General features: G+C 45.2%; 1 protein-coding gene across 26 annotated transcripts in view; it reads left to right on the forward strand.

The window, feature by feature from the left end:
• The window catches only part of R3HDM2 (R3H domain containing 2), a 187,556-nt gene that overhangs the window by 157,679 nt on the left and 5,993 nt on the right, over window positions 1–23,884 (forward strand). For 17 of the 26 annotated variants that reach the window (XM_032289702.1, XM_032289693.1, XM_032289713.1 and 14 more), the window contains 6 exons: window positions 8,780–8,881; window positions 11,415–11,657; window positions 11,979–12,105; window positions 12,347–12,507; window positions 12,977–13,131; window positions 14,762–14,862. In XM_032289702.1, coding sequence (XP_032145593.1) covers window positions 8,780–8,881; window positions 11,415–11,657; window positions 11,979–12,105; window positions 12,347–12,507; window positions 12,977–13,131; window positions 14,762–14,862 — 889 coding nt within the window. The remainder of the gene's footprint in view (window positions 1–8,779; window positions 8,882–11,414; window positions 11,658–11,978; window positions 12,106–12,346; window positions 12,508–12,976; window positions 13,132–14,761; window positions 14,863–23,884) is intronic. The other 9 variants (XM_032289761.1, XM_032289834.1, XM_032289813.1 and 6 more) reach the window with 2 other exon arrangements.

Consider the following 23,884-nt stretch of genomic DNA (forward strand, 5'->3'; position numbering starts at 1 on the left):
TATTTTTAGACAGGGTCTTACTTATGTTGCCCAGGCTGGTCTCAAACTTGTGGGCTCAAGTGATCCTCCCACCTCTGCCCCCTAAAGCACTGAGATTACAGGCATGAGCCACCATGCCTGGCCAGCATCATTAAGGTGACTATGTTTGAAAGTCACATTAAGGCTGGACACATTGGCTGAAGCCTGTAATCCCAGCAGTTTGGGAGGCTGAGGCGGTTGGATCACCTGAGGTCAGGAGTTCAAGACCAGCCTGCCCAACATGGTGAAGCCTGGTGTCCACTAAAAATACAAAAATTAGCCGGGTATGGTGACAGGCACCTGTAATCCCAGCTACTGGTGGGCTAAGGCAGGAGAATCGCTTGAACCCGGGAGGCAGAGGTTGCAGTGAGCTGAGATCACGCCACTACTCTCCAGCCTGGGCGATAGAGTCAGACCCTGACTCAAAAAAAAAAAAAAAAAAAAAAAAAAAAGTCACCTTAATACTCTGAGCAGAGCTGTGCTGAGTTCTTCACTTACTCTCTTCTCACATGAATAGAGCTCTTTATAAGGAGAGCACCATATTTTATCCCAAAGTATCCTCTAGTAGCTGGAAAGCCCATATGTCTACAGTCTTTTCTGCTGCAGTTTACATTCTTGTTTCACATCCCAGGCTCCCACATCTCCCTGCTCATTAGTCCAGTTTGATCTTAGATACATTTCTTCTCTAGATGTAAGAAGCAAGTCCCAAACACTAATACCCAATGAACTAGAACCTGGAGTGGAAACACCCCAGAATGTCCCAGTATTGCCCCATCTCAAATACTGTGAAATGAAGCTGAAATAAAAGACAGTGAGATCTAGGAAATCCTACTTTGTGTCTAAATGTAATTCACATGCAAGTCATTGCAGTCGTCTATCTAAGTCAGGTCTTTCTATAGTCCTAACTTTCTTGTTCTATCACCATCTACCCCAGTAAGTCTCGTTCACTTCAGTTTACCTTGCTCCCTACTGAAGCATAGTGTGTATGTGCTTTTCTCTGTGTCTTAATTCAGACCTATAAGTGGGTAAACTGTGCTTCTCCTTCTGCCATCTGCTACTGTGTTTTTTTGTGTGCCTTGCTTTTCCAAGGTCCTAATATTTTCCATTTTTTTCCCCTAAAATGTGTATTTTAATAGTCTTGCTCCCTTTTCTCTCTCTTGGTCTCCCATCTGCCTCCTCCTTCTACCTATCATCTTATACCTAGAAACAGATAGTAAGAATGGGAGAGGAATAAAGAGATAAGAGAAGAACCATTTAGGACTAAAATTTGTATAGAATGTCCAAGTGACTGGCCCTAAAGCCCAATCTTCTACTCAGGTTCTGTCCCTGCTACTGGATTGTGAGGGTTAATTGGTCGATCATTGGCATTGGCTTATCTCCTGTGGGGAGTGTGGTGGCAGGTGAGGTTGGGGTGGCAGGTAATGTTCCCTGTGTAATAAGGGAAGATTATTTGGTACAGAGATCCCTGTTCCCTTAGAAATTCATTCTTGAGGACAGGCACGGTGGCTCACGCTTGTAATCCCAGCACTTTGGGATGTTGAGGCGGGCAGATCACTAGGTCAGGAGTTCCTTCCCAACATGGTGAAACCCCATCTCTACTAAAAATATAAAAATTAGCTGAGTGTGATGACACGCACCTGTAATCCCAGCTACTTGGGAGGCTGAGGCAGGAGAATCACTTGAATCCGGGCGGTGGAAGTTGCAGTGAACCGTGATCACGTCAGTTTACTGCAGCCTGGGTGACAGAGCGAGACTCCGTCTGGTGGGGGGGGGAGGGGAAGAAATTTGTTCTTTTTTTTTTTTTTCTTTTTTTTTCTTTCAAAAAATGGGGTTTCACCATGTTGGTCAGGCTGGTCTTGAACTTCCAACCTCAGATGATCCACCCACCTTGGCCTCCAAAGTGCTTGGATTACAGGCGTGAGCCACTACGCCTGGCCAGAAATTTGTTCTTGAGATTAATTGTGATCACTAACTCCAAATGAAAGAATCTTATCCAAGTTTTAGTGTCCTGGAAGCATTTATGGAAGCTGCTAAAAATTATCCCACCATTTCACTTTTTCTTCCTCTCTACATTTTTTTTTTAAGACAGAGTCTCACTCTGTCACCAGGCTGGAGTGCAGTGTCGTGATCTCAGCTCACTGCAACCTCTGCCTCCTGGGTTCAAGTGATTCTTCTGCCTCAGCCTCCCGAGTAGCTGGGACTACAGGTACGCACCACCATGCCCAGCTAATTTTTGTATTTTTAGTAAAGGCAGGGTTTCACCATGTTGACCAGGATGGTTTCCATCTCTTGACCTTATGATCCACCCACCTCGGCCTCCCAAAGTGCTGGAATTACAGGCCTGAGCCACTGCGCCCAGCTACATCCTCTCTACTTTTTCACCCTCCTTCTTCGTTTTTTTATTCCTCTTCCTACTGCCATCTTCTTTCTTTCTTTTGCTTTATTTTTCCCTGATTGGCTTGCAGCACTGGGGGCTCCCTAGACCGAAGTTGCTGAGCCTGAGAATAATTATTCAGTATCTCATGGTACATAACAGTGCGAGGATTAAAGATGTGACCATGTGCGCACACAAGCATCACTATGCTTACGCTAAAGCTTTTCCTGTAAAAGAAAAACATTGAGGTGGGTGGGGGGCTAGGGGAGGGATAGCATTAGGAGAAATACCTAATGAAGATGGCAGGGCGATGGATGCAGCAAACCACCACCATGGTGCTTGTATACCTATGTAACAAACCTGCACGATCTGTACATGTACCCGAGAACTTACAGTATAATAAATAAATTTAAAACAACAACAACAACGAAAAACTTTGAAACCAGGTGTGATAGCTTATGCCTATAAGCCCAGCACTTGGGAAGGCCAAGGAGGGGGAATCACTTGAAGCTAGAAGTTTGAGACCAGCCTGGCCAAGATGGTGAAAAGCCATCTTTACTAAAAATACAAAAATTAGCCAGGTGTGTGATGCACGCCTGTAATCCCAGCTTCTTGAGAGGCTGAGGCATGAGAATCACTTGAACCTGGAAGGTGGAGGTTGCAGTGAGGTGAGATTGCGCCACTGCACTCCAGCCTGGGCAACACAGTGAGACTGTCAAAAAAAAAAAAAAAAAAAAATTGAGCTGGGTGCAGTGGCTCACGTCTGTAATCCTAGCACTTTGGGAGGCCGAGGCAGGTGGATCACAAGGTGAGGAGTTCGAGACCAGCCTGGCCAATATGGTGAAACTCTGTCTCTACTAAAAATACAAAAATTAGCCAGGCGTGGTGGCAGATACCTCTCATCCCAGTTCCTTGGGAGGCTGAGGCAGGAGAATCGCTTGAACCTAGGAGGAGGAGGTTGCAGTGAGTCAAGATTGCACCACTGCACTCCAGCCTGGTGACAGAGCGAGACTCCGTCTCAAAAACAAATAAACAAACAAATCTTTGAGGAAGGGTTGTTACCTTTAACTCTGTCACACAAGGCATTTGCCCCAGGTTTGGGAACAGTACATACTAAACCATGTTCTTTCCCTTCCTGGCAGGCCTCCTCTGTCTAAGCAGGCCTTCAAATTGTGTGTCAGTAAAGCTTATGAAACCAAGGGTGAAGGTGAGGATTAAAGGGCCAGGGGCTCCCTTTTGCCCAATTTACTTAAAATGAAGTATACTCCTTGAAAAGGAGTTCTCTGGGCCTCCCCCTGTCATCAGGCAACCGAGAGCCAGTGAACAGCCCAGAATTCACCAGTAGGTGGCAGCCACATCCCTCAGGGCCAGTCCTTTTTTTCATTAATTAATTTTTCCATAAGTTATTGGGGTACAGGTGGCATTTGGTTACATGAATAAATTCTTTAGTGGTGATTTGTGAGATTTTGGTGCACCCATTACCTGAGCAGTAGACACTGCACCCTATTTGTAGTCTTTTATCCCTTGCCCCTCTCCTGCTGTTCCCCACAAGTCCCCAAAGTCCATTGTATCATTCTTATGCCTTTGAGGATAGCTTAGCTATCCTCATAGCTTAGGTTCCACATATCAATGAGAACATGTGATGTTTGGTTTTCCATTCCTGAGTTACTTCATTTGGAATAATAGTCTCTAATCTCATCCAGTTTTTTTCCCATGCAAATGTTGTTAATTCATTCCTTTTTGTGGCTGAGTAGTATTCCATCATATATTTAAACCACAGCTTTTTTTTTTTTTTTTTTTTTTTTTTGGGGGGGACGGAGTTTTGCTCTTGTTACCTAGGCTGGAGTGCAATGGCGCGATCTCGGCTCACCGCAACCTCCGCCTCCTGGGTTCAGGCAATTCTCCTGCCTCAGCCTCCTGAGTAGCTGGGATTACAGGCACGCGCCACCATGCCCAGCTAATGTTTTGTATTTTTTAGTAGAGACGGAGTTTCACCATGTTGACCAGGATGGTCTCGATCTCTTGACCTCGTGATCCACCCGCCTCGGCCTCCCAAAGTGCTGGGATTACAGGCTTGAGCCACCGCGCCCGGCCCATACCACAGTTTCTTTATCCACTCATTGATTGATGGGCATTCGGATTGGTTCCACAATTTTGCAATTGTGAATTGTGCTGCTATAAACATGCATGTGCAAGTATCTTTTTCGTATTCATTGATTGATGGGCATTCGGATTGGTTCCACAATTTTGCAATTGTGAATTGTGCTGCTATAAACATGCATGTGCAAGTATCTTTTTCGTATAATGACTTATTTTCTCTGAGTAGATACCCAGTAGTGGGATTGCTGGATCAAATGGTAGTTCTTTTTTTTTTGAGATGGAGTTTTGCTCTTGTTGCTCAGGCTGGAGTGCAACGGCACGATCTTGTCTCACTGTAACCTCCACCTCCTGGGTTCAAGTGATTCTCCTGCCTCACAGCCTCCAGAGTAGCTGGGATTACAGGCATGTGCCACCATGCCTGGCTAATTTTGTATTTTTAGTAGAGACGGGGTTTCTCCATGTTGGTCAGGTTGGTCTCAAACTCTCGACCTCAGGTGATCCACCTGCCTCAGCCTCCCGCAGTGCTAGGATTATAGGCATGAGCCACTGCGCCCGGTGGTAGTTCTACTTTTAGTTCATTAAGGAATCTCCACACTGTTTTCTGTAGTAGCTGTACTAGTTTACATTCCCACCAGCAGTGTAGAAGTGTTCCCTGATCACTGCATCGCCGCCAAGATCTATTGTTTTTTGATTTTTTTGATTATGGCCATCCTTGCAGCAGTAAGATGGTATCACATTGTGATTTTGGTTTGCATTTCCTTGATTATTAGTGATGTTGAGCATTTTTTCATATGTTTGTTGGCCATTTGTATATCTTCTTTTGAGAACTGTCTATTCATGTCCTTTGCCCACTTTTTGATGGGATTGTTTTTTTCTTACTGATTTGTTGGAGTTCGTTTAGATTCTGGATATTTGTCTTTTGTCAGATGTATAGATTGTGAAGATTTTCTACCACTCTGTGGGTTGTCTGTTTACTCTGCTGTTTTTTTTTTTGTTTTTTTTTTTTTTTTCCTATGCAAAAGCTCTTTAGCTTAATTAAATCCAAAATATTCATCTTTGGTTTTTTTGCATTTTCTTTTAGGTTCTTGGTCATGAAATCCTTGCCTAAGCCAATGTCGAGAAAGGTTTTTCCAATGTTATCTTGTAGAATTTTTATAGTTTCAGGTCTTAGGTTTAAGTCCTTAATCCATCTTGAGTTGATTTTTTTTATAAGGTGAAAGATGAGGATCCAATTTCATTCTCCTACATGTGGCTAGCCGATTATCCCAGCACCATTTGTTGAAGAGGGTGTCCTTTCCCCACTTTATGTTTTTACTTTGTCAAAGATAAGTTGGCTATAAGTATTTGGGTTTATTTCTGGATTCTCTATTCTGTTCCATTGGTTTATGTGCCTATTTTTATACCAGTACAATGCTGTTTTGGTGACTGGCTTTATAGTATAGTTAGAAATCAGATAGTTAGATGCCTCCAGATTTGTTCTTTTTGCTTAGTCTTGGTTTGGCTCTGTGGGCTCTTTCTTGGTTCCATATGAATTTTAGAATTGTTTTTTTCTAATTCTGTGAAGAATGATCGTGGTATTTTGATGGGGATTGCATTGAATTTGTAGATTGCTTTTGGCAGTATGGTCATTTTCACAGTATTAATTCTACCCATCCATGTGTTTCTATTTGTTTGTCTTCTGTGATTTCTTTCAGCAGTATTTTGTAGTTTTCCATGTAGAGGTCTTTTGATTCCTTGGTTAGGTATATTCCTAAGTATTTTTTAAAATAAATTTCCCCATGTTTTTCAGAGCTTCCCTGGCTCTGGAGTTTGACACTGTTCAAGAAGAGAACTATAGCTGAGGATAGCTGTGGAATAACTAAAAAAACAGCACTGATACCCCTGCCCATATCACTGCCCTTCCCCAGTTAGAGGAGGCCTAAGAGGAGCATCACTTCTTCTCACTTTAGTCTTTAGTCACAACTTACAAGTGTGGGGAAAACAGGCACAGTTTTATTTTGTTTTGTTTTGTTTGAGACTGACTCTCACTCTGTCACCCAGGCTGGAGTGCAATGGCATGATTTCGGCTCACTGCAACCTCTGCCTCCCAGGTTCAAGTGATTCTCCTGCCTCAGCCTCCTACAGGCATGCAACCACTATGCCCAGCTAATTGTTGTATTTTTTTGTAGAGACGGGGTTTCACCATGTTGGGCAGGGTAGTCTCAAACTACTGACCTCAGGTGATCCGCCTGCCTCAGCCTCCCAAAGTGCTGGAATGACAGGCATGAACCACCGCACTCAGCTATTTTTTTTTTTTTTACCACTTTACTGTCCTTTCTCCCCCAGAATATATAAGCCCTGAACCAAGATAGGCCCTACCCCCCAAAAATGAAGAGGATTGGGATAATAGAAAACGTGTATGAAAGCCACCAGTATAAGCAGCTAATGCTGAGCATCTTGTCCATCAGTTATAGTTGGAATGCCATTGGCCAACAGAAAATAGGTGTGCCAGTAGAGCTAAGAGTTTTTTTTCAGCAGGGCGCGGTGGCTTACGCCTATAATCCCAGCACTTTGGGAGGCCGAGGCGAGTGGATCACGAGGTCAAGAGATCGAGACCATCCTGGTCAACATGGTGAAACCCTGTCTCTACTAAAAATATAAAAATTAGCTGGGCATGGTGGCGCACGCCTGTAGTCCCAGCTACTCAGGAGCCTGAGGCAGGAGAATTGCCTGGACCCAGGAGGTGGAGGTTGCGGTGAGCCGAGATCATTGCGCCATTGCACTCCAGCCTGGGGTAACGAGCGAAACTCAGTCTCAAAAATAGATAGACAAACTGAAAAAAGAAAAAAAAAAAAACAGGAGTTTATTTTCAAGGCTACAGCAACATCTCTCCCAGGTTACACAATGGATTCTCAATAATTTTACCTAACCAAAATTACTTAACATTTTGTTTAATTCAGATATTGGGTCCTCTGCTGAGACCTCCAAAGTATTCTCCCCTTTGCGGAGTCTTCTAATTCCTGTACTCTGCCTCCTGAACTATTAGCCTCTTCTGTGAAAGAGACTCTGGAGATATGTGGCAGGGGAGGATATTGATACCGTGGCCCCACACATCTTAATGCTCTAAATGTGGAGGGAGTAGCCTATGGAAGGTGCTCAGATAATTCCGATTGACTTCCTTCACCTCCTCCCCACTACTAGAATAGAGTGGACAGAACCTATGTCAGGCAGAACTAGATTTCAATCTCAGCTCTGCCATATTAACTGCGTAAGCCTAGATGAGTGATTTAATTTATCTGAGCCTTTTAAAATTGCAAATACAAGTTATAGCTCCCCATAGGATTATTGTGTAAGGCTGTAATGAGACAATGTATGTAATAAGATAATGTATACAAATGTTATTTCCCCCTCTTCCTTACCTCTCTGCTTCTCTCTCATCTCTCCTACCACCAAGGGCTATGACTGGAGAACTGATGAGGTGTTCAAAATGCCTGAAGGGGAAGAAGGGAAGGAAAAAATAATAACTACCCACTAGTTGATTTACAACACTGTGTTCCTAGTAAACAAATCCTCCTGCTTGAGGCTAGTGAAGGGGGACTGAAGGGACAAAAACTAAAGCTAAGCCATTTATATTTTATTCCTAAATCTTCCTTGTTTGCTTGGGGGTGGAGGTAGCTTTTTTATATTGCTGTCACAGCCTGGAGGAGCAATCATGGAATGGAAGGAAGTAGCCAAAAGCAGGCTCAAGCTTGGGTGTTTTTTTGTTCTCTGCCCTTGGGAGGGAGATGATCCTTGTGAATGAGTATGTCCTCTAGGAGAGCTGTGGTGTGAAATCAAGAGAAGCTGAGCCAGACCTTGGATGACCCTTCCTGCAGAAGCAGTCCAGCAATGCAGACAGGAATCCCTTCTCAAGTGGGCAGTCAAGGAGGGTTATGATCATGCTCCCCAGGAATTGTGTGTTCAGAAAAACTGCTTTGGGAAAAGCTGTATTTGGAATCACAGCAGACCCTGACCCTGAGTGTCCTCAGATTGCTCACAACAGCTGCACAGTTCTGAAAAAATGGCTAATGGGTCAGGGAACGCAGCAGGTCTCTCCTAATAGGAAATATTGCCTGTTTGTCAAAGAGATGTTAAATCTTCAAGCTGTCCCAGGCTTGGTCACCTACCTGCTCAGCAGTCTTGCTACTCGTGAAATTTCTTCTATGATTATTAACCTTATTGTTCCTTCCCTTTCCCTCCCCATCTCCGCACCCCTCCCTGCCTCTCTTTTCTCTTCCCTTTTCCACATGCCTCTCTGCTGGTCCACAGCCAGTCCCGGCTCTGCAGCCCTCTCCGCAGCCTGTTCAGTTCTCTCCAAGCTCCTGTCCCCAAGTCCTTCTGCCAGTCTCTCCGCCCCAGCAGTACAACATGGTATAAACTCCATTCCCCTTTTTGTCTTGTCCACGTGTGGCCTGTATCTGTGGGTATGTCGGGGTCAGTCTGTGATGGCCTTGTAAGCGTGTTGTGCTTTTGGAGGGCATGTTGAAAGCTATTTCTTCTTGATGGGCCAGCACAGGCTGAACTATACTCCATGTAATGGCCTCATCGCAGCACATCAGTAGATGCTTAAATGTAAGACAGAGGAACACTGTGTTCCCCCAAGTTTCAGCACAGAGAATGAAATTGGATGTTGGTATAACCTAGGCTCCTCATCTCTACTGTGTACATCCTAAATCTAATTTGCTCCCTAGGGATGTCTGAGAAATCCAGTTTCTTCTATACAGAATGGTTCTCTATAATTTCCTTTAAAAATAAAAACACAGGGGAGGGGTGATGGCTCACGCCTGGAATCCCAGCACTTTGGGAGGCCAAGGCAGGTGGATCATCTGAGGTCAGGAGTTTGAGACCAGCCTGGCCAACATGGTGAAACCTCATGTCTACCAAAAAATACAAAAATTAGCTGGATGTGGTGGCACACACCTGTAGTCCCAGCTACTTGGGAGGCTGAGGCAGGAGAATCATTTGAATCTGGGAGGCAGAGGTGGCAGTGAGCCAAGATCACACCTCTGCACTCCACCCTAGGCAACAGAGCAAGATTCCGTCCTCCCCCACCGCCCCAAAAAAATGCAGTTGCAGACTTCTCTGGTATCACTGGCAAAAACTTAAACTGTTCCCCTATTTTACCATGTCAGTTTATATTTTAAAAATCCTCTTCCACTGCATAGCACATGCTGTTTCAATTATTTGTACTCTATAAATCCTTTGAAGATCTGATTTGACTCATAGTTGATAACTTCCATCACTGTTGTAGGAGCCCTGAATTCCTTTTGCTCTGTCTTAACGTCTACTTTTCCACTAGAATCCCTTCCCTCCTCCTACCTCTTATTTCCATTTTGATTGTCCTGGAATATGGAGTTCAAAATAATCTGCAGTCTAGTTCACTTGTCATCTATTCCTTTGGTTTCTGCTAGTTTCTTTTGCAAAGAACTGCTCGTGTGTGTGTGTGTGTTTGAGTCAGTCAATTACTGTCCGGGGAGCAGAAGGAAAGAGGAAGCTAAGAAACTCTAACCTATCATACAAGTGAGAGATGAACACCATCACCCTTGCTGCTTAGGAAAGAGCTGAGAGAGAAGGTAATTACAGCCTGGCCAGTCAGTCTTATCCTCCAGCTTAGCCACTCACTCTGCTTTCCTTTTGGAGGTGAGAATTGGAAGTAGTTTCTGAAGGGCAGGAGGACTGTAGGCTAGTGTCAGAGAACCAAGGTGGAAATGACCTCCAGAGGGAGTAAGGAGATAAGCAGCAGGAGTGGGAGCCCCCAGTCTTGCTGCTGCATAGGCAGAGCTGTGAAGGCACATGAACCTAACTACCCATGATCCACTCAAGGTGTTATCTGGGTCCTTTATTATAAAAACTGGATTTATGGCAACATAGGGACCTTTTTATGGTTGGGGGCATGAGGAAGACAGGAAATGGAAAGACCCTTTAATCTATATCATTAACCCACTAGTTTGACATTTTTTTTCTATATACAGTAATTGTGTCATTGCTCCCATCTCCCCAGGACTTACCTTGATAACAATCATAGGCTGGGTGCAGTGGCTCACGCCTGTAATCCCAGCTCTTTGGGAGGCCAAGGCGGGCTGACCACTTGAGGTCAGGAGTTCAAGACCAGCTTGGCCAATATGGTGAAATCCTGTCTCTACTAAAAATACAAGAATTAGGCTGGGCACAGTGACTCATGCCTGTAATCTCAGCACTTTGGGAGGCCAAGGTGGGTGGATCACCTGAGGTCACAAGTTCAAGACCACCCTGGCCAACCCAACCTCTACTAAAAATATAAAAATTAGCCAGGCATGTTGGATCGTGCCTGTAATCCCAGATATATGGGAGGCTGAGGCAGAAGAATTGCTTGAACCTGGGAGGTGGAGGTTGCAGTGAGCTGAGATGGCACCATTGCACTCCAGCCTGGGCAACAAGAACCAAAACTCCATCTCAAAACAACAACAACAAGAATTAGCTGGGCGTGATGGCAGGAGCCTGTAATCCCAGTTACTCCAGAGGCTGAGGCACAAGAATTGGTTGAACCTGGGAGATGGAGGTTGCAGCGAGCTGGGATTGAGCCACTGCACTCTAGCCTAGGCAACAAAGTGAGACTGTGATTCCAGGGAAAAAAAAAAAAAAAAAAAAAAAAAAGCACACAGTTGTTACCTCATATATGATAGAGAGACTGGCTCTGGAGTTGGGCTTCAAACAGCTATTCAATTCATAGCAATTTAAAATACCATGTAACAGGCTTGGGGCTAAAAAGCACCTCTCGCAGCACAGAAGTAGGACTGTCTTATCCCACATTGTTTTAAAGAAGGTTGTAAAAAGCATTGCTATTTCTCCCTGTCTTTCTATGTTGAAGCCAAAGACATGAGGTTTGATACAGCCTCAGTCCTTGCATCTTCTGCTCTCTCAACAGGCAGATGACCTCAGCAACCCCTTTGGACAAATGAGCCTTAGTCGCCAAGGTTCTACTGAAGCGGCTGACCCATCTGCAGCTCTATTTCAGACCCCACTTATCTCCCAGCACCCTCAGCAGACTAGCTTCATCATGGCTTCCACGGGTCAGCCCCTCCCCACTTCCAACTATTCCACCTCTAGCCATGCACCACCTACTCAGCAAGTTCTGCCACCCCAGGGGTACATGCAGCCCCCTCAACAGGTATGCAGCTCCAGTTCCCAGCTTAAATCACTTTATTCAGTTTGTCTAGTATTATACCTTCTCTATTCCTCTAGTTTAGACATACCAGAGGGAATACCTCTCTCTACCTTGCACTTGAGAATTGTTCTAGCCAGAAAGTCTTCTTTCTATATAACATAAATCCTTGTTTTACTTAAAACTTGTATACCAGTCCTACAACTGTGGTCCAAAATATCTCCCCTAATATATTTCTGGTCATCAATCTTGAGGCATTTATAAGTAGTATGCCGATGTTGGGGCTGAATTTTAGAGACTTCTCACACATGTCTCCTCTCACCATAGATCCAGGTTTCTTACTATCCCCCTGGACAATATCCTAACTCCAACCAGCAATATCGACCTCTCTCTCACCCGGTGGCCTACAGCCCCCAACGTGGTCAACAGCTGCCTCAGCCATCCCAGCAGCCTGGTAAGAGAAACCACTTGTGTAAGAAGGCAGTGAACAGGGGAAGGGAAGAGTAGGAAAGAGAGAAGTGCCTTCTCCATTAAAATAAAGGTGGGTCTAGGGGCAGGAATGATTAGGGTCCTAAGAACAGACTTAGGATCTCCAGAAAAAGAAAGGTAAAATAGAATGGAGAAGGGAAATTACAGCTACAGTGTGACCTCCTAAACATTCATACAAATGTATTTTCTGCCTTTCCCATCTCTAGGTTTACAGCCCATGATGCCTAACCAGCAGCAGGCGGCTTACCAAGGCATGATTGGGGTCCAGCAGCCACAGAACCAGGGCCTGCTCAGCAGCCAGAGGAGCAGCATGGGGGGCCAGATGCAAGGCCTGGTGGTTCAATACACTCCACTGCCTTCTTACCAAGTGGGTACATTCTGCATTGGGAAGGATCACTCCAGTCTTTGGGATGAGGAAAAGGAGAGCCTCTCAGGGTCATGCATACTAGAAACTCCAATACTAAAATACTGTCTACTTTCCCCCAGAACTTTTAGTTTTTTTTTTTTTTCCCCATGACAGAAAGCCCATGGAGTTTGAGAACAGTCTTTAAATTGTTTGGTCTTTATACAACCATGCAATGGGTATATGCCCAGGAAAGTAGTAGCTAAAGAAAATTAGACTCTTTTCTTTATGTCAGATGCCTAAGGGTGGTATTTGGAGAAGGTAGAAATAGAGACAGCTCTGGAAACATTTTCTTTAGGCAGATGGGGAGAATAGGAGGAGGCTGTAAGGTAGGGAAGGAAGTTGTAATGCCCTAATCTAGTGATGACCAGGCTGTTTCTGGATGAGCTTAAATGCGATTATGAGTAGTTATTCTCTTTTCTTTCTCACCCAGGTTCCAGTGGGCAGTGACTCGCAAAATGTGGTCCAGCCGCCTTTCCAGCAACCCATGCTGGTCCCTGCGAGCCAGTCTGTGCAAGGAGGCCTCCCAGCAGCGGGGGTACCAGTGTACTATAGCATGATCCCACCTGCTCAGCAGAACGGTACAAGGTGAGGACTCCCAGAGAGCCTGGACATCTCCCATAGACCTTCAGCAATGGTTGCAACATGGTTTTGTTTCCACTGGCCTAAGAAAGGCAGGGGTAAAGATCCCAGTAGTTCCCTAAAGCAGGTAGACTATGAGGGAGTTCATTCTCCTTTTTTCTTTATTGACTTGCCGTTTGCAAAAGAAGTTATCAGCAAAAAAAAAAAAATTCCTGCTTCAGAGACTTATAATTTATGATTTCCCCATTTTTATTTTTCAAAACAATGGACTGAGAACTAGAGGATAGAGACTGCTCATCATTAAGAGAAGAAATTTTTTTGGACTGTGATGTGTCAGTTTTTCCATGTACCTCTGTTTTGTATCTATGGATGAAACTGATGATGTGTCTATTTCTATATCTATTTATATATACCTGAGTATAGTTCATAGCAAATAGAATTTTTAGTGGTAGGTGGCACCTTAGAAATCATCTAGTTCGGCCGGGCGCGGTGGCTCAAGCCTGTAATCCCAGCACTTTGGGAGGCCGAGGCGGGTGGATCACGAGGTCAAGAGATCGAGACCATCCTGGTCAACATGGTGAAACCCCGTCCCTACTAAAAATACAAAAACATTAGCTGGGCATGGTGGTGCATGCCTGTAATCTCAGCTACTCAGGAGGCTGAGGCAGGAGAATTGCCTGAACCCAGGAGGCGGAGGTTGTGGTGAGCCGAGATCGCGCCATTGCACTCCAGCCTGGGTAACATGAGAAACACTCTTTCTCAAAAAAAAAAAAAAAAAAAAAAGAAATCATCTAGTTCACTCCCCTTGTTTTATTTTTCTCTCGTTTTTAAATGAGAAAATTCCAGCTGGGACTGTTAAAAATTTTACCTAAATTCACGTAGCTAGTTAGACGCAGAGGTGGAACAAGAACTGGAGTCTGGGCAACTCTGTATGTTTCTGTGTGCCTGTCTCCTAGTGTATGTGCATTTACCTTTGTCTTTTTCTATGCATGTCTCCATGTTGTTTTGAGTTTTGTGGGGTTTTTTTTCTATTTGTTTTTATGTGACTATGTGACTGTATTTGTTTTTCGACTTTTTTTTTGTCTTTTTGTGGAGAACAGGGTCTCGCTATATTGCCCAGGCAGGTCTTGAACTCCTGGGCTCAAGCTATCCTCCCACCTCTGCCTCCCTAAGAGCTGGAATTACAGGCGTGAGCCATAGCATCCAACGAGTTTTTTTTTTTAGGTCAAAAATAATTAGCGTGTGTGTGTGTGTGTTTTAACCCATCTCTCTCTTGCACTCTGTGTCTGTGACAGTCCCTTTGTGTTTCTGTTGTGTTTCTTGGAATCTGTGTGTGTGCATATGTGCATGTATATGTGTCTGGTGTTTCCACAGTATTGGGAAGAGCATGTGTCACTAACATTCCATCTGTAGCAATGATTAGCAGCTTCCTAATTGAAAGATGATCAAGTACAAATATATATAATTAACTTTGAACTGATGAGTGATTTTAGAAATTGCATGGCAAATTGGTCTGGGAATGGCTTGAAACTGCCTCTGCTTCCCATAGGGGAGGACCAGGAAGCAGCAGCTGTTTGCCAGGAGCTGTGTTTGTCCCTCCACTGCTTCATCACTCCTCTCTTCTCTGTCTTCCCAGCCCTTCTGTAGGGTTTCTGCAGCCCCCTGGCTCTGAGCAGTACCAGATGCCTCAGTCTCCCTCTCCCTGTAGTCCACCACAGCTGCCACAGCAGTACTCAGGTAAGAGGATAAAGAATTAGGGGTCTTGGGCACTGGCAAGAGCAAACACTGCTGAAGCTCTATGCTCTAGAGCTGGGAAGGGCAAAAAGAGTTCAGGTATCAGGTCTATCCCCACTGTGACTCCATCACAAAGAAAAACCAAAGTCTTGGCTGCTGTTTCCAAGGCTGGTGTTTTCTTGAAGCTGACTTCTCAAGAAATGATGTTGGGACCAGGCACGGTGGCTCACACCTGTAATCCCAACACTTTGGGAGGCCCAGGCAGGCAGATCCTTTGAACTGAGGAGTTCGAGACCAGCCTGGGCAACATAGCAAGACCTCGACTCTACTGAAAAAAATTTTTTTAAAGGCTAAGTGGCTCACGCCTATAATCCCAGCACTTTGGGAAGCCAAGGTGGATCACTTGAGCCCAGGAGTTTGAGACCAGCCTGGCCAGCATGGCAAAACCTCATCTACTAAAAATACAAAAATTAGCCAGGCGTGGTGGTGCATGCTTGTCATCTGGTTACTTGGGAGGCTGAGGCATGAGAATCACTTGAACCTGGGAGGCAGAGGTTGCAGCTCATGCCATTGCACTCTAGCCTGGGCAACAGAGTGAGACTGTCTCAAAAACAAAACAAAACAACATTACAGTCGGACGCAGCGGCTCATGCTTGTAATACCAACACTTTGGGAGGCTGAGACAGATGGATCACCTGAGTTCAGGAGTTTGAGACCAGCCTGGCCAAAATGGTGAAACTCCACCCCTACTAAAAATACAAAAATTAGCTGGGCATGGTGGTGTGCACCTGTAATCCCAGCTACTCAAGTAGCCGAGGCATGAGAAATGCTTGAACCCAGGAGGCAGAGGTTGTTGTGAGCCTAGATCATGCCACTGTACAGCCTGGGCAACACAGGAAGATTCTACTTTAAAAAAAAAAAAAAAGGCCGGGCGCGGTGGCTCAAGCCTGTAATCCCAGCACTTTGGGAGGCCGAGGCGGGTGGATCACGAGGTCAAGAGATCGAGACCATCCTGGTCAACACGGTGAGACCCCGTCTCTACTAAAAAACTACAAAAAATTAGCTGGGCATGGTGGCGTGTGCCTGTAATCCCAGCTACTCAGGAGGCTGAGGCAGGAGAATTGCCTGAACCCAGGAGGCGGAGGTTGCGGTGAGCCGAGATCGTGCCATTGCACTCCGGCCTGGGTAACAAGAGCGAAACTCCGTCTCAAAAAAAAAAAAAAAAAAAGCCAAGCGTGGTGATGCGCCGCGTAGTCACAGCTACGCAGGAGTCTGAGGGGCATGATGGCTTGAACCTGGGAGGTTGAGGCTGTAAGGAGCTGGGATCGTGCCACTGCATTCTAGCCTGGATGGACTCAGACAAGCAGTGGGACCCTGTCTCTAGGGGGAAAAAATGACATTGGTTGCTTCAGCCCTGAAATCTATATCTCTGAATTCTTAGTTTTCTTTCTTTCTTTTCTTTTTTTTATTCTGAATCCAGCACTGTACTCACATGCCTTTGGGTCATGAAATGAAGACCTGTGTCTTCTGTACTTATCCTTCATATAGACAGCGTTTCTTTTCTCTTGGGAGTGTGAGGGAAGTTGATAAAATCCATTTTAACTTATAGCTTAGATTTGTTTAGCAGCTTTTAGTGTGTGCTCACATACATTGTAACATTTTAATTCTCATTATAACTTTGTGAGGAAGAAATTTAAAACTCAAAGAGATTAAATGACTTGCCTAAAGTCACAATCCTCAAACTTGAATTTGGGTCTTTTGACTTTCCACATCCCACACTGAATCTTCAACACATTTTCAACAGGCTTTTTTTACTCAATTTCTTTCTCTCCAGTGGAAAATAAATGGACATCATGTTAAACAGCTAAAGGCCCTCTTTGGAGAGGCCAGCCATTCCAAGTCAGTAAGTTTACGCCATGCAGCCCCTCACTGCCTTTGCCAAGAATTCCCCTAACACAGAAGTACAGCTGCCCTTGTTTATATTTCTTTCACCCTACCTTCAAATAGCCATACGCTGCAGTTAAAGAAACTTCAGGGGGCTGCGTGCAGTGGCGCACACCTGTAGTCCCAGCACTTTGGGAGGACAAGGCAGGAGAATTTCTTGAAGCCAGGAGTTGAAGACAATCATGGGCAACAAAGCAAGACCCTGTCTCTACAAAAAATTTAAAAATTAGCTGGGCACCGTGGCATGTGCTTTTAGTTCGTCCCCGCTACTCAAGAGGCTGAGGTAGGAGGCTTGCTTGATTCCAGGTGTTTGAGGCTGCAGTGAGCTATGATGGTGCCACTGCAACATGGTGATACTCTAATATCATGGAGAGCAAGACCCTGTCTCGCCAAAAAAAAAAAAAAAGAATCTAGAGGGAAGGAAGTCTTTTTTTTTTTTTTTTTTTAAGACAGCCTTGCTCTGTTGCCCAGGTTGGAGTGCAACCTCCGCCTTGCAGATTCAAGCAGTTCTCTTTCCTCCCTCAGCTTCCCAAGTAGGTAGGACTACACACCTGGCTAACTTCTGTTTTGTTTTTTTTCCTCTACCTCGGCCTCCCTCTGTATTTTTTTTTTTTAATAGAGGTGGGGTTTCACCATGTTGGCCAGTATGGTCTTAAACTCCTGACCTCAGGTGACCTGCCTGCCTCTGCCTCCAAAGTGCTAGGACTTTAGGTGTGAGCCACCGTGCCTGGCTGGAAAGGAAGTCTTTTTCTTTATTTTTTTGAGTTGGAGTCCTTTTATTTTTGAGACAGAGTCTTGTTCTGTTGCCCAGGCTGGAGTGCAGTGGCATGATCTCGGCTCACTGCAGCCTCCGCCTCCCGGGTTCAAGCAGTTCTCCTACCACAGCCTCCCAAGTAGCTAGGACTACAGGCATGCACTGCCATGCCTGACTAATTATTTATTTATTTATTTTTAAAGTAGAGATGGAGTTTCACCATGTTGGCCAGGATAGTCTTGATTTCCTGACCTCGTGATCCACCCACCTTAGCAGGAAGTGTTAATTTAGCCTCCAACCATCCCCTTTCCACTCTATTGTGGGAATGTCAGAGTGCCCTCTTCTGGTCAGAGGGAGATATTTTGTCAGTTTTTCCCGTTTAGAAATGGAGTATTTCCCTGTGGCTCACGCCTGTAATCCAAGCACTTTGGAGGCCAAGACGGGCGGATCACCTGAGGTCGGGAGTTCAAGACCAGCCTGACCAACATGGTGAAACCCCATCATCTTTATTCTAAAAAAAAAAATTTTTTTTTAAAGAAAAAGACCCTTATGGAGACCTGAGGCTGCAGAAAGCTGGTGGGTTTCATCAGGTGGTGAAAGAGTTGTGACTATCCAAGATTGTTTCATTTTTAAATCATAGAATAAAAATGAGCTTCTACACACACACACAAAAAGAAATGGAGTATTTCCATTTGAAGATTTTTTGCACCCTCACTATGTTGGATGCTGTGGAATAGATTCCAGAATTAATCTTACTCATTAGACATGATCAGTTCTTCCTTTAAGACTCATGCCTATGATCACATGGGAGGCCAAGGTGGGTGGATCACTTGAGGCCAGGAGTTGAAGACCAGCTAGCCTGGCCAACATGGCAAAACCCCTATCTCTACTAAAAATACAAAAATTAGTGGGACATGGAGGTGCACATCTGTAATCCCAGCTCCTCGGAAGGCTGAGGCAGGAGAATTGCTTGAACCCGGGAGGCAGAGGTTGCAGTGAGCCAAGATTGCACCACTTCACTCCAGCCTGGGCAACAGAGCGAGACTGTCTCAAAACAACAGCAACAAAAAGGAGCAATGACTTCTGCCTTCATAGAAGCTGAGGATTTTAATTCTAAAGTCCTTACCTTTTATTATGTTATTGGTCTCTCTGGCTGTTTATCCTAGTGTCCACCAGGGGCACTTGGCCTTAAAATTTACAGTGGGGTGGCCAGGCATGGTGGCTCACGCCTGTAATCCCAACACTTTGGGAGGCCGAGATGGTGGATTACCTGAGGTCAGGAGTTCAAGACCAGCCTGGCCAACATGGTGACACCCCATCTCTCTAAAAAATAATAATAATTTAAAAAATAATAAATTTCCAGTGGGGTATGGAAATTGCAGACCAGCTCCCAGAAGCACTGTAACCTGTGGTGGTGTTGGGTACCTCAGGGCATTTTTTTCCCCTGCATGTACATGTAGCTATACTTGTATGTGCATTTTTGTGTGTATCCTTTGTGGTATGTCCTTATATCTATTGGGTTTCTGCAGTTACATCTATTCATCTTTAAATACAAGGTCTTGGAACCATAAATCAAGTGAAAAGAATTTTTCATTACCTACTCTGACCCTCATACTAGGTTAATTTAAGTAAACTAAAACAACAGTTCTGGAAGTTGGCAACACTAGAAATCTGGACTAGGGTTAGAAGAAAGAGATCATTAATGTAGGCTTCCTAGCTACCCTGGTTGATCCTAGGCTTCCGACTGACCCCTTGTACTTTTCCTAGGTAGTGGGACCTTGTGTTCCACCCATATCATCTAAAATACCATATTCACTATATCATCGATTTTATAGGTCTTTAATCCCTGCTTGTGGAAATCTAAGAGGAGGTGGAAAAAGAGAAGTGCTTCTTCTGCCTTGTTTACCCTATATCAGAGAGATAGACAGCAGGCATAACCCACAGGGGCCCCTCTGTCACCTTCAGAGGACAATTACCCCCCTCCTCTCATGTAGCAACATGGTCACTTTTCCAAAAATAAAGGCAGGGATTAGGATTGGCTGTTCCTAGAACAAGTGTTCTGGTTTATTAATACATTTTTGTAGTTGCCCTGTTTACCCCCAGGCCTGAACTTTAATTCCTTCACTATAGTATGAGACATAACTCTAACCCCAGTAAAAACTTCTCCCATTAAAATGATGGGTTGCAGGTCCCTTGAGGTTTCTACAGGGATGCTTGTCTGGGGAAGATGTACACAGATGTGAAATGGCAGCGATACCCTTACAGAGACTCCCAACTCACAGTGACACAGCAGCATGAACAGGGTGACATGAATCCAGAAATAGCCTCTCACATATTTACTGACTTATTGTTTAGCTGAGGGGTTTCCAAATCTGAGACTACTCCTTTGTCTTCCATTTAGTGAAGATATCCCACTCCCCCACCAAATAAAGGAAAAAGACCAAGATAGATATTATTGGATTCTATCATCTTTTAATTTGGGAAAGAAGCCTGTGGATTTTATTTCTCTGAAGAGTCCTTTCCATAGATGTGATTTCTAGTGGTAAGAAGCCTTATCAGTCTTCTACCTCAGTGATTTAAAAAACAAAAAACAAAAACGAAAAACAGTTCTGCCAGACATAAATGTCCTCTGTTTGTATTTATGCGGTTTGCTCTGCCCAATCGACCTTTCTGCCCAGGTTTAATGATGCCACTTAAAAAGCCATTCATACGTCCTCTCTCCTTTCAGAGCTTTCAAGCTGAAATTGATTTCCTTATTCAACCTCCCTCTCCCCCTTCCCACCCGCTGCCAACCCACGTTCCTTCCCCCAACCTGATTATATGGAAGTGCGATCACTGGGCAGTGCATTTTTTTTTTTTTTTTATTGCCACGTCTATTAAGAAGTAGCGACAGTTTAGCTGCTAACAGATACCACCTGCTTTAGGCTCCAGGAAGAGAAGCATAAAAATCAGCTCATCAGTGGAGTAGTGCTCTGTGTCCTCAGCCAAGTGAAGGAACAATGCTTCAGGCCAGCAGGGGAGGACTCGGTATGGGGAGGAGCTCAGGACAGAGGCTGCTGCAACTAAAAACCCTGGCTTTGTTTTTGTTGCGATCAGAGATAATAATTTGAGGACTTTGTTCTCTTTCCCTCTCCCTGTGACCTCCCTAATAGGCTACCTGCTGGTATTAGAGCTTCCACTGCCTTGCTTATGCTTATTCCTACATACTCACCCCATCTCCACCTTTCCTGGCCTGGGGCACTAGGCTCAGATTATGAGCTACCTTCTAGTAAAACAATAGATTTAAATATTTTTACCTTGGACCCTCAGGTAGCAATGAGGTATTTGAAATAGGTCAATTGCAGTTTTGTTGGTAGAGGATGCTGAAGCAGGTGTGTGATTCCCCATTCTTAGGATGGGGAAATAAAATGCCCAGAAAAACTATAGTAAGGGGGGATTTGTTAAATGCATGACACTCCACAACTGTGCAATTTTTTTTTTTTTTTTTTTTTGAGACGGAGTTTCACTCATGTTACCCAGGCTGGAGTGCAATGGCGCGATCTCGGCTCACCGCAACCTCCGCCTCCTGGGTTCAGGCAATTCTCCTGCCACAGCCTCCTGAGTAGCTGGGATTACAGGCACGCACCACCATGCCCAGCTAATTTTTTTGTATTTTTAGTAGAGACGGGGTTTCACCATGTTGACCAGGATGGTCTCGATCTCTTGACCTCGTGATCCACCCGCCTCGGCCTCCCAAAGTGCTGGGATTACAGGCTTGAGCCACCGCGCCCGGCCAACTGTGCAATTTTCTTATGGCCCTACTACAACCCAAGCCCACGAATATTCTGTCCACCTTGGCAGAAGATGATGGGGATAACAACCTGTTGCATTGAGTATTTGTGCTCTCTGATTGGATGAACCCTAGAGGGTCAGGAGTACAAATTGGCTTGGGAATATGATATGACAGATGCTATCTCCTGAGCTTCTCTCTCAGACCTCCCACCATTTCTTTTTCTTTCTTTTGACTGATACTACCTGAGAAAAACAATCACACTCACTTCCCAGCATGACTGGTGCCCAGGGCAGAGGCTGCAACATTTCCCATCACAGGAAGCAATTTGATGACAGCAGCAGTGGCAGCCCTGGAGCATCAAGCCATGAAAGCAGCATTGCAGCAGCTTTTCAAGCTAGTAACCCCCAATTCCCATTTCTCCACCACCACCCACATGTGAACTCGGCCTCAACAGGAATATAGCCTGGGTAGTCAAGAGCAGACCCTCACTCTGGACAATCCCTTTTGGGGAAGCAGAGCTCCTGCCCGTCCCTCCCAGCAGAGACTGTCCATCAAACTGCTCAACCCTGATTTCTTACCTTGCTTTTCACCATGAAGATTTTTTTTTAGGGAGTTTCGCTCTGTCACCAGTCTTGCTCTGTCTACAGAGTGCAGTGCCGTGATCTTGGCTCACTGCAATCTCTGCCTCCCAGGTTCAAGCAGTTCTCCTGTCTCAGCCTCCCAAGTAGCTGGGACTACAGGTGCAAGCCACCACGCCCAGCTAATGTTTGTATTATCAGTAGATACCGGGTTTCACCATGTTAGCCAGGATGGCCTCCATCTCTTGACCTCGTGATCCGCCTGCCTCTGCCTCCCAAAGTGCTAGGATTACAAGCATGAGCCACCACGCCCGGCCTGTTCCTCCTTGTTAAGGCCTTTCCTTCTCCCACACTGTAAGAAGATGAGTCTGTCTATGGCTGTCAGTGACAAAATTTCAAGGTCGCATCCAGTCAGTCACCTGAACTCTGACCAGGATCTGACTTTCACCCCATTCCTGCTGGCATTGCCCTAATTTCAAACCTCTTCATTCTGTTTCAGCAGCCTTTTTTTTTTTTTTTTTTTTGAGACTGGGTCTCATTCCGTCACCCTGGCTAGAGTGCAATGGTGTAATCATGGCTCACAGCAGCCTCGACCTGCCAGGCTCAAGTGATCCTCTCACCTCAGCCTCCTGAGTTGCTGAGACTACAGGTGCATTTCACCATGCCCAGCTAATTTTTTTGTTTTGTTTTGTTTTTTTGTTTTTTTTTGTTTTTTTTGAGACGGAGTTTCGCTCTTGTTACCCAGGCTGGAGTGCAATGGCGCGATCTCGGCTCACCACAACCTCCGCCTCCTGGGTTCAGGCAATTCTCCTGCCTCAGCCTCCTGAGTAGCTGGGATTACAGGCATGTGCCACCATGCCCAGCTAATTTTTTGTATTTTTAGTAGAGACAGGGTTTCACCATGTTGACCAGGATGGTCTCGATCTCTTGACCTCGTGATCCACCCGCCTCGGCCTCCCAAAGTGCTGGGATTACAGGCTTGAGCCACCGCGCCCGGCCCACCCAGCTAATTTTTATATTTTCTGTAGAGACAGGGTTTCACCATGTTGCCCAGGCTAGTCTTGAACTCCTGGACTCCAACAGCCCACCTGCCTCAGCTTCCCGAAGTGCTGAGATTACAAGCATGAGCCACTGTGCCCGACCTTCAATAGCTTTCTAAATAGTCCTTCTTGCTGCTAATCTCTCTCTCCCTAGTGATCCTACAATCGGCCATTTGAGTTAGCTCTCCAAAGCACAAGTCTTCCAACAGCTACAGGATAAAGTTCAAACATCTTACCAGAATGTACTTCAAACTCTGACACCAACTATTTGTTTAATGTGTGACTCCTTAATAGACTGTCCATTCTGTCAGGGCAGGGGCAGCCTTGGTTTTTGTACCCTCAGTGCCCAACGTAGGAACCTAGCACATAGCAATGTTCAATCAATGTTTGTTTAAATAAAAGTGTCTCATTTCCTGCTTCCCCTATGTGGCCCCTGTGTCTTAGCACCTTGAATCATTTGTCATTTCCTGACTATGACATACATCTCCATGCAATTCCCTCTGCTTACAGTGTTTCCCAACTTACCCCGTTCTTGGCCAAGACGTACTTTCTGGGTCTGGCTTAGTGAAAATATGTGCATTTATCTTCTCCAGAACAACCAGAGGTCACTGGCTTATCTATAACCATTACCAGAAAAGCCTGCACAGGTCTGCAGCCCTTGCCCATGGTCCAGACCAGGACCCATACCATGCTCAGACATTTGAGCACTCTCACCTGGGCATTTGGTTATAGCCAGCATTGACAGATTGGAGTAGTTTTCTGCCAGGCATACCAAAGTACCCCTCACCAGGTGAAGGCCAGGGGAGCACTGGCATCTGGGGCTCATCTCCCTTCCACTCAAACTTCTACTGGTTTGAGAAGATGGAGTCAGAAGCCACATCAGCAGCCATCTCAGGTTCCTGGTAGGATGTAGCTTGAGTGACCCTGAGGCAATGGG

Source organism: Sapajus apella, unplaced genomic scaffold (genome assembly GCF_009761245.1).
Source record: "Sapajus apella isolate SASKATOON/1434 unplaced genomic scaffold, GSC_monkey_1.0 scaffold2, whole genome shotgun sequence".
NCBI lineage: Eukaryota > Metazoa > Chordata > Mammalia > Primates > Cebidae > Sapajus > Sapajus apella.